This window comes from Myotis brandtii, unplaced genomic scaffold, assembly GCF_000412655.1.
Source record: "Myotis brandtii unplaced genomic scaffold, ASM41265v1 scaffold550, whole genome shotgun sequence".
Taxonomy (NCBI): Eukaryota; Metazoa; Chordata; class Mammalia; order Chiroptera; family Vespertilionidae; genus Myotis; species Myotis brandtii.
Window position 1 is genome coordinate 3,548,068 of NW_005370043.1, and position 9,767 is coordinate 3,557,834.

The window sequence follows — 9,767 nt, forward strand, 5'->3', positions numbered from 1 at the left end:
CAACGGCCGCCGCCGCCACCGCCGCTGCCGGGAGTCCGCCTGCTGCGGGACTCACTGTGAGTGCTTGACCATGGCGGGGACACGGGCTCAAGGGGTCAAGGGGCCATGGCTGGACTTTGGGGTCCCTAAAACGGGACTTGGGTCGGCTGAACTGGGGAACGGTACCTGGGGAACGGGTCGAAACTGGGAGGGCGGACTGCAGACCCAGGGCCAGGACTTAGGGAAAGGGAAATTCAGAGTCAGAACTTGGAGGACAGAAAGGGGGGAAGAAGTCAGGGGGACCCGGAGAGAAGCCGGAGACATGAAGCCAGAACAGGGGCTCCGCGAAGCGGGGTCTAGAGAGAGTCGGGTAACCATTACCAGAAAGCACCCTAGAATCAGAGGGCGCGGGGCAGACAGCCAGGGAGCAAAAGGGGTTGCTGAGGCCCTGGCCAGTGGGGGGAGTTGGCAGCGGCTGCCCAGTGTAGGGGCAGTTGGCGGAGTCCAGCGCCCCTCGCCTGGGGCTCAGCTCGGACTCCAGGCACTGGGGGTAGGGGTGCGTCTAGTTGCTCACGCTTCTCTTTTCAGCGGCTTCGCAGTTGCGATAGGCGCCTTGTAGTGAGAGGCTGACCGCGACCAGGTCAGATGGTCGCCGTGCGGGCGGCAGGGCAGTGGCTGGGCAGCCCGAATCACAGGCAGCGGGTCTGGAGTGTCCGGCTGGGGGTGTCAGGGTCCGCGTGGGTCCCAGCCTGGGGCCGCCACGACATCGGACAGAATGTCCGCAGCGCGCAGGGCCGGTAGCGGACAGAATGTCCGAGGCGGCGAGGTGGGTCTCCCTGGAGCAGGCGCTGTGTCAGGCAGCGGTGACAGAATGTCCCTGGCCGAGTGGCATGTCCATTTACCGGGCAGCGCCTACCCAGCTGCTGCGTGTGCAGTGGGGTTCGCCTCAAACCCCACTTTGCAAACTTGTTTCTGCTCGGAGGGGCTGTGGGGCTCAGGAGCAGGGAGTGAGAGTAAAGCCTACAGCTGGGCCTTGGGGCGAAGTGGTGGTGGGTGAGATTCCCTCCCCAACTCAAACCAGATCCAAGCATCGCCTGGACTTCCAGAATCCAAATCTGAGCAGAGAAATCCATGAGGGGCGCTGCTAGTGGGATTCAAGTCCAGGAAAAGGAGTGAACCACAAAGGGAGGGCGAGGAGGGGCCCAGCACAAGCCCCTGCTAACCTCCGTGCCTTCACAAACTCTGAGGAAACCCCTCATTCTAATACAGCTGATCAGACACCCCCAAACTTCTTGCCTGGGTGCCAGTAGGTTAAAGGGGCCTTCTCTGCAGGGAGCAGGAGCCCAGGCCTGAAGAGAAAACTGCAATCCTTTAGCAAAGCAAACCCTGTGGCCTTATTTCCCTTTTTGCTCCCTCAGCCCCCCCAATCTCAAAAACACCCTGATGGCTGAGCCGAGGTAGGAAGGAGACACATGGGATCAAGACTCTTAGGTCCAACGTGAGGCCCCCAACTCTGGTTGGAAAGGGCGTCTCAGCCATACCCAGCTGTCCTATGTGCTTTCCCTTTAGCTGCGGGTGGGCCCTGATTCTTTGGACCCCTACAATAACCACCCACCCTGACCCCAACTCTGTAACTAGACAGACCCCAGTTAGGCTGAAGAGAACAGAGTAGAGAGAACTCTCCCAGTCTATGTTAGTGAGGAAAACAGCTGGGTTGGAGACTGGGTTTTCATGGGGCAAGTGCAAGGTGATGTGTTTAGCAATGAGTAAATAATTTAAACAAGTGGATAGCAAACATTCTCATCCTCCACCCATGAGTGACATACAATACATATTACCCTCACCCCCACCTCCATTCTTCAATTTTAAAGTTTAGGTATTACCAGCTAGAACATTGTTTCTCAACCTTCTTTGTTCCTTGCCCCTTTTTGATAAATATAGAGTCAAACCAATACTCTCGCCACATTCTGATACCCTTTTCAGGGGCTTGAGCTCCCATCACCTTTGAAAATCACGGAAATTATGGCTGATGAAAGTCTCTGAGTCAGAAAAGGAATAGGGAAGGTGTTGCAGATGGTTCCCTGAAGACCTTAGCCCAAAGTTCTGATTTTGCCAAAAGGCCAAAAAGCAACAGCATCATAATGAAGATGACTGGAAACAACAGGCAGAACCTTCTCCCATCCTTGCATAAAACCACGTAGCTGAGTGCATTCCCGAGTCACTGGCTCCTAGGAAGAATATCATGGACTTAGGGAAGTGTCAGAGAATAGTTCACAGAATGGAGAGCCAGTGGCTGCTGGAGAGGGCAAACTTCAAAGTTTAAGCCTCTGGAAAGTGAGATGGGGTGGAAAAACTCACAAAATAATGAAAGGCATCGATAAACAGAAGACTTGCTTGCTCCTCAAATTCTGAAACCAGAGATGAGGGGCCCCTTAGAACTGGAATGATGCTAGCGCAAGATGAATAGAAACATGTCCCTAGGCACAAGGTGGGCAGTCAACTTCCAGAGCTCATTCCCAGAGGGTTGGTAGAGTCAGGAAGTAGAAATAGAATTCTTTGGGGCTTGAGAGGATCGGTGCATGTCAGAGCCGCAAATGGCTGCTGGGGTGGAGGGGGCTAGGAGTGAAAAGACCTCAGTCCTTGGTCTTCAATCTGTGTAACCTTTACAAATTCATCTTCTCAGAGGTTAAATGGGGTTGGTCATTCCTGCCACTCGCAGTGGTTGTAAGAGTTAAATGAAATCATATACATGAAAGCCTTTTGCAAGTGGAAAAGCACCATAGAAACAAGAGATATTACTGCCGTGATTATGCCCAAACTGTAGAATCTTTGCTTGGAAGGGTGGTGTCTCAAGTCTTAAATCAGCCAGCTAGCATCCCCGATCCAGCCACCGGAAGATTCTCAATGACAGAGGAAACACCCTATCTCAGGCTTCAGATGCCAGCCATTACCCCTGCCCCTCTCTGAGAAGAGTTCAAAGGAGCTCCCCGAATGCCTGACTCCTCTACCAGGCCAAATATCCTGATCTATTCCCTGCCTGTCTGCTGCTTAAGGATGTGAATATGGATCCAAGACCCAGGTCCAGGAAGAGAGGGTAGGGGAGGCAAACTAACACTGAGCTGGGATGGGGATGAGAGATGGGAGGAGCCACCCAAATCTTTTCTTCTCTGTTCACTCTAAATGATGCTGCCCAGAGTGTGGGGCAGAGAGATGGCAGCTAATATGAAGGATCCATTAGGTCCTGAGCTTTGGGATTATCTAGAATGTCTAGCCCATAGTCACCAACAGGGATCCATGATAAGAGTGGTGGAGAAAGAAAGGAAGAGGTAGGTGGTGGAATGAGAAAGAACTGCTTTCAAAGAGCCCCTTTCCCATCTCTCCCCTGCCCAATCTAGTCTGCTCACCAAGGCCAAATAAAGGTCCCAAAGATGCTGCTTCTATGTCCCTCTCCTGCCTTAAGCCTCCAGTGACGCCCACTGCTTGGAGCAATGCTTCTCTGTAGGGGGCTGAAGTGGAAGAGGGCAGTATAGGAGTGAGAGGAGCATGACACTGCAGGCTAAACAGGCCCATCTATCTTCCTGGTGTGATGATGTCACTTGGAGATTTGGAGAGAACACTTTATTTTTATATTAAAACAAACATAACAACTTTATGGAATAGAATGCAAAATTTACTTTCAGTTTTAACATACGGCTGGAGAGCTCAAAGACATTTCATACCGGTGGCATCTGTTTTAGGTTGCGCCCCTAGTGTTCCAGGGTGATATTCCCTCTTACTCGTCTTGGTGGGGTTTTTAATGGAAAATCTAGAGATGCTCTAGCCTAGATCGTATCAAACCTGAACCACCACCCCTCATTGGAGACACCTCCCCAGCCTGACCCATTTTTCTCCGATGATCTCTCGTTGTCCCTGTTGCCCTCCGAACCTGCTACAATCTCTTAGCCCCAAAACATACACCTTACATGGGCTTCCATTTGTCTATCTATCAAAGTCTGAGAAACAGACTCAAGCAGCCCATCATTTCATTCTGTGCTGTTTGCCTCCCTAGAGGCTCCTAGAAGTTAGGGTCTTTGCCTTACCAGTCTTGGGGATCTGTCTTAGCACCTAACACTTGCTGAAGGAAAGAAGGAAGGAAGGAAGGGAAGAAAGAGTGTGGAGGTTCATTCCTCTGATCCCTGACTCACCCCTTAATAAATTAAGTGTATCAAATTATTGCTGCCTCCACCTGAATCTCAGGGTTTCCCCTTGGGGCTGTGAGCTTGTCTCCAGCTGTCTTTATTCGTTCCCATTTGTCACTGCAGTTCAGCAGACCAGACCGTTTGGGTGCTCAGCATCGCTAGTGAATGTGAGGCTGTGTGCACTTAAGGGCCTCGCTTCAGTTTCAGGTTTACGGGATGGTGTGGGGACCTGATTTACACCTGTCCACCAACTTGCTGCTGGCTGAGCCACAGCATCACAGCGCCATCCCCTCTTATCTTCCTCCTTATTCTGTCCCTGCAGGGGAAAGTTCTCCTATTTAAGTTCCAGGGTGTGTTTCCTGTCTTAGGCATTAATTGTTGTAACTTCTTGGGGGCTTTCTGGCCGTGGCCCTGGTTTACCCCTTTGGCTTCAGGACAAAAGTGGGTACACATGGCAGTTGACCTCTTGCCATGAACCCCTTGGATCAACCATGGCCTCCCCACTATGGCTTCTCTGACCTATGATATTCTCTGCTCTCCACCTTAATATAAGTTGGGTATTTTGTTCTTGCTGCAGTTTATGACATCGTCCTGTAATTCCAGCCTGTACTTCACAATCAGAGCACCTCTGTAGGCCCTCCCTTCTCCTTAGGGCTAGGATTGCCCTCTGACACCAGTGGGGCCTGAGCCATGCATCCTCTGCAGGGGGTGTCAGGAAGACTGGTGGTGGGACAGGCAGCCCCTCCCAAAGCTGGACCCAGCACCACTGTTACCTCTTGGCTCTCTTTGGTCCTGCCTGGCATTTCCTATCAGCATCAACCAAACCTGTGGCTACAAGACCTACTGCTTGTCCCTGTCCACTGAGTGAGGTGAAGTCCTTGGCCTCAGTCTCAATTTTGCAGTTTAGGGAGCTTAATCCTCAGCCAACCTGTCTCCAGCTCAGACAACCACTGGGCGCCCGCAGCCTCTGCCTCACCAGCCCACCTAGATACCTATGCCCCACCCTTCATTTTCCTATTACTTGACAGGCTTTAGTGTTGTTTTCCGTTTCACAGTCAGGGCCCTTCTCATCCCCTCTATCTTCTATTAGTAACCCAGTCAGGAGCCTGAGGCTCCATCCTTTCCTTTACCAGTCCCTGGTCCCCAAAGTGACTCCCAACTTGGGTTACTCTACCCATTGTGCTGTTACCTTATTGACTGGGCTCACCTTTATGTTCAGGACAGAGTGCTCACAACACACCTTTGTATCCCTCTCTAAAATGCAGTATACTCACCTCTTTATTCACCAGAGAAATTCTTCACTGGGAGATACAGAGTCTAGGGAGGTGAACCACTCAAGCAAGAGCAGAGATGAGGATGAGCTCTTATTTGCCACTCTATCCTTGGTGCCTTACTCAATGCCCAGCTCACAGAAGGTGCCAAATAGGCATCTCTTCTATGAATAAGAAAAAAACATACTTGGATAGAGTTGTACCCATTTTTACATGTTATATTTTATTTTAACCTTATAACAATACTGAAGGTAGAGGGATTATGATCTCCCTTTTAGAGATGAAAAAATATGCTCAGAGAGGTAATTTGCCAAGATCGCATAGCTAGTAAGTTGGAGAGCCAGGACATGGACCAAGATCTTTTGACTCCAAACCTACTTTCTTTGGGCTATACCAGATTACTTTCCTAAAAGAGGCCTGGGCAGTTTCTGGCCCCACCCCCGCCTCACCCTCTTCCTCCAGCATTTTCTTGCCATCTCCCCATTCAGCCAAACAGGCTTTCCCCAGCAGCCACTGGGTGCAGACCACTCCCCTGGCCCCTTTGGCCTCCTCCTCCCCCACAGAGTCCTTAGTTCCTGGGACTGAAAGCTGAGGTTCAGAGGGGCCAGGAAAGGGAGGGGGGAGGGTAATGGCTAGTTCCAAAACAGCCAAGGCAGCTGTCCCTGTCACAGAGAGAGGAGACTGTGTGACAGTGTGTGTCTGTCTGCTTGAATGTGGGAGCACATGTGTGGGAGAGTGTGTGTTTGTATGCCTCTAGTTCCAAGTCCAAGTGCTTATTTTGTCTGAGTGGGGGCCTCTGTGTGTCTGCATGTGTGTCTGTCTGTCTCTAGGAACACACAGCCTGAACTCTGCTTTCTCAGCTTCATCTTTTACTCTGGCCCTTATCTCTCCTCACCCTGCCTCCCTTTGCTGAAATAAAGGGTGAAACCAAGACACAGGTATGGAATGCTGGGGGAAGGGGAGTTTGGAAAATTAGAAGTCTGGAGCCAAAGCAGACTGGGAGGATAAAGGGCAATGGTGGGATTTAGCTTTCCCTGCAGGCAAACCCAAATGTCTCTTTTCCCAATTCTTTGTTGCTCCTGTGACCTCTGAAGAAATCAGAGGCATGGTTTATATTTTGAGGGCATCTTTTAAAAAATATATTTATTTTATTTTTTATTAAATCTATTGGGGTAACATTGGTTAATAACATATAAATTTCAGGTGTGCGACTTTATAATAAGACATCTGTATACTCTATTGTGGGCTCACCACCCAAAGTCTAGTCTCCTCTGCATCATGTATTGGACCCCCTTTACCGTCTTTGTCCTCTTGGGTATAAAGTAAAAGGAGACTTCAGAGCACCCCTTTGTCCGGCTCTCAGCTCTGTGCCTTCCCAGCTATGTGGGAAGAGCTTCTAGTCAAGACTGCTGTAGGTCCCTCCCAAGGGCATCTCCCTTCCACCAGAGCATTGTTGAGCTGGCCCCAAGCCTCTGACGCCTGACCTCAGACCTGAGAGAGGTAAGCTGAGCACCTCCACCCTGGGCTGACTTCCCTCCTTCCTTCCCAGATCCCCTTCAGGCCTGCCTCTTTAATCCTAGGAAAAGGTCCAAGGTCTAGTCTCCTGTGCCGGTGGAAAGAACAAGGGTTGCTCCTCCACTCCTGCCTTGACCTCTGTCCCTCCCACCCCAATCTTACTTGAGAGGTGGGGGCAGGGGACAGCTGTCCCCTCTGAGCTGGTTGAAGGGGGCATTACCATGTGCAAATACAGGCCACTGCCCATCTGTGCCTCCCCGAGAAAGGCTCCTAATAAATTCAGAGCAGCCAAGTGACAAACATCTCAACTTAGGCTAATCCACCACATTAATGCCACCTTGCACAGCCTGTATTAAATCCCTGTTAACCGGAAGGTAGATGGACCCCTCCCGCCCAGCTCCTCACCCTGTTCCTCTGTCCCTGCCCTCCTTTGGTTCTCCTCTGACTTAGAGGCATACAGAGTTCTTGAGCCCCACCAGTGTCCCTTTCCCTTCCTCCTACCAGAGAGGGCCTGGGAGAGCCAGCAGAAAAGAGACACCTGCAGGGGAGACTTGAAGAGGGACCCAAGCAGGCTCCTGGGTAATGTCAGGCAAGGTTTGGGATAGGAAGTAAGGGCAGCAAGGGGGTTTTCAGAAGCTCATATCTGCGGCCTGCCTGGGGTGGGCCTGCTAGAGGCTGTGCATGTGAGTAGAACAATGACTGGTAGGATGTGAAGTGTGCCTGGATCAGAATCAGAGAGAGCCGAATGCCTAGTGGTTTTCAAACGAGGGTTTTATTCTGGAACCCTTTTTTCAAATGAAGTCTCTCCAGGAAGCATGAACAAAACAGTCAAAAGCAGAGCTACCCTAGATGTAGCAGATCAAATCAAGACCAAGCTAGGGTTCCATCCTTGAGACTAGCCCTGAGTTCCAGTCCCTGAGGGGGTTTCTGGGTAGGGGCCCTAAAGAACACAATTTGAAAAAGCAAACAGAGCTCGGCCCGTGTGGCTCAGTGGTTGAACCTATGAACCAGGAGGTCATGGTTCCATTCCCAGTCAGGGCACATGCCCGGGTTGCAGGCTCAATCCCCAGTAGGGGTTGTACAGGAAGCAGACAATCAATGATTTTCTCTCATCATTGATGTTTCTACCTTTCCCTCTCCCTTCCTCTCTAAAATCAATAAAAATGTATTTTTAAATAAAGAAGAAAGAAAAAAACAAATGGAGAAAAAACATTAGCTTAGGAGTCTCCCAGAGCAGATTCAGATCCCAGTTCCACTGCTTACAAGCTCTGTGACCCTTTTTTTCCCCTGTGACCCTTAATTGTTACTTCAAGTCTCAATTTCACCATCTGAAAAAGGTGACCATACTTAATATTGATGCATTCTTGTGAGGGGAGAGATAATGAGATAAAGGCACACAGTACGTACTCATAATTGACAGCAGTGATTATCTTTATGGGAGAAGTATCAGGTCTGGTTCAATGAGCAACAGAGGTTCCGGCTATGTGTTAGGTGTGATTGACTGAGGGGCATGTATAAGTTTATGGGAATATTGGGCATTCGTGTGAGAGGGATGGTATATGGCATGTGGTGTGCAATCGTTGTGGTTTTCATTAATTCAATAAATATCTATTGAACACCAACTGTGCACCAGGCACAGTTCTAGGTGCCTGGCCGTGAACAAAACAAAGTCTAGTGTGTATATCTGTGCATGAAGTTTTTGAGTATACACTTTTTTCCCCTTAGGCTGCTGTCTCCCTATTCTATCCTAGGGCACCCCACACAGGAGTAGCTTTATGTTGGGGGCTGTGAAAGGGGACAGCGAACCTGTGGCGAAACACTTTTGGGGACCGGATAACCCGGAGATTTTAGCCCCATTGGCCTGGTCTGTGTCTTCTCTTCCCTCCAGAGTCTCCTCTCCATGGAGTTCGGCCTGCTCAGCGAGGCGGAGGCCCGGAGCCCGGCCCTATCACTGTCAGACGCGGGCACTCCCCACCCCCCACTCCCAGAACACGGCTGCAAGGGCCAAGAACACAGCGGTGAGCGCGCCCCCTTCTGGGCGTAGGGGAGATAACAGCTCCATCCCTAATGGGGGTGGGGCCCGGGTGGGAGTGAGTGGCGGGTGGAGGAGGTACCCCCAGCCCGGGAATCCCTGTGACCTGCCCCAACCCGGTCCCAGACTCGGAGAAGGCCTCGGCTTCGCTGCCCGGCGGCTCCCCCGAAGACGGCTCGCTGAAGAAGAAGCAGCGGCGGCAGCGCACGCACTTCACCAGCCAGCAGCTGCAGGAGCTGGAGGCCACCTTCCAGAGGAACCGCTACCCCGACATGAGCACGCGCGAGGAGATCGCCGTGTGGACCAACCTCACCGAGGCCCGCGTGCGGGTACGGCGCGCCCAGATCCGCCACCCACCCAGCTCTTCCTCTCGGGCCGCTTAGCGAGTAGCTTAGACACCTGCAACCCGTGGCTCTGCCCTGCCTGCCCCACCTCGGACCCGACACCCGAAGTCCCAAAGCCCCGGCCCGCTACCCACTGCTTTCCACCCATCTCCACCCTGTCACTCCCGACCCACGCTTCCTCTCCCCTGGGACGGTCGCTCGTCCTCCTCGCCACCCCTCCTTGACCGACTACTCCCCGCGCCATTGACTTAGTTCTGCCGCCCACTGCTTCTGTCCTCAGCTCCCTGACTCCACGCGCTCCTCCGCGACCCCATTCCCGTCTCCAGCCATCTCGGCTTATTAATCCTCTGGGCTCCGGCCCGGCTTGAACCCCCATCCGGGGGACCCACCCCCAGCCGCGGCGCCCGGTCCGACAGCCTTTCCTCCCCCCGCAGGTGTGGTTCAAGAA

The 9,767-nt window shown here is 52.0% G+C and overlaps 1 protein-coding gene across 1 annotated transcript in view; it reads left to right on the forward strand.

Moving 5' to 3' along the window:
- Positions 1 to 6: 6 nt before the first annotated feature.
- PITX3 (paired-like homeodomain 3) overlaps positions 7 to 9,767 on the forward strand; it is an 11,071-nt gene continuing 1,310 nt past the window's right edge. Inside the window, exons 1-4 of the mRNA XM_014549385.1 lie at positions 7 to 56; positions 8,832 to 8,961; positions 9,102 to 9,304; positions 9,754 to 9,765. Coding sequence (XP_014404871.1) covers positions 8,844 to 8,961; positions 9,102 to 9,304; positions 9,754 to 9,765 — 333 coding nt within the window. The 5' untranslated portion in view covers positions 7 to 56; positions 8,832 to 8,843. The remainder of the gene's footprint in view (positions 57 to 8,831; positions 8,962 to 9,101; positions 9,305 to 9,753; positions 9,766 to 9,767) is intronic.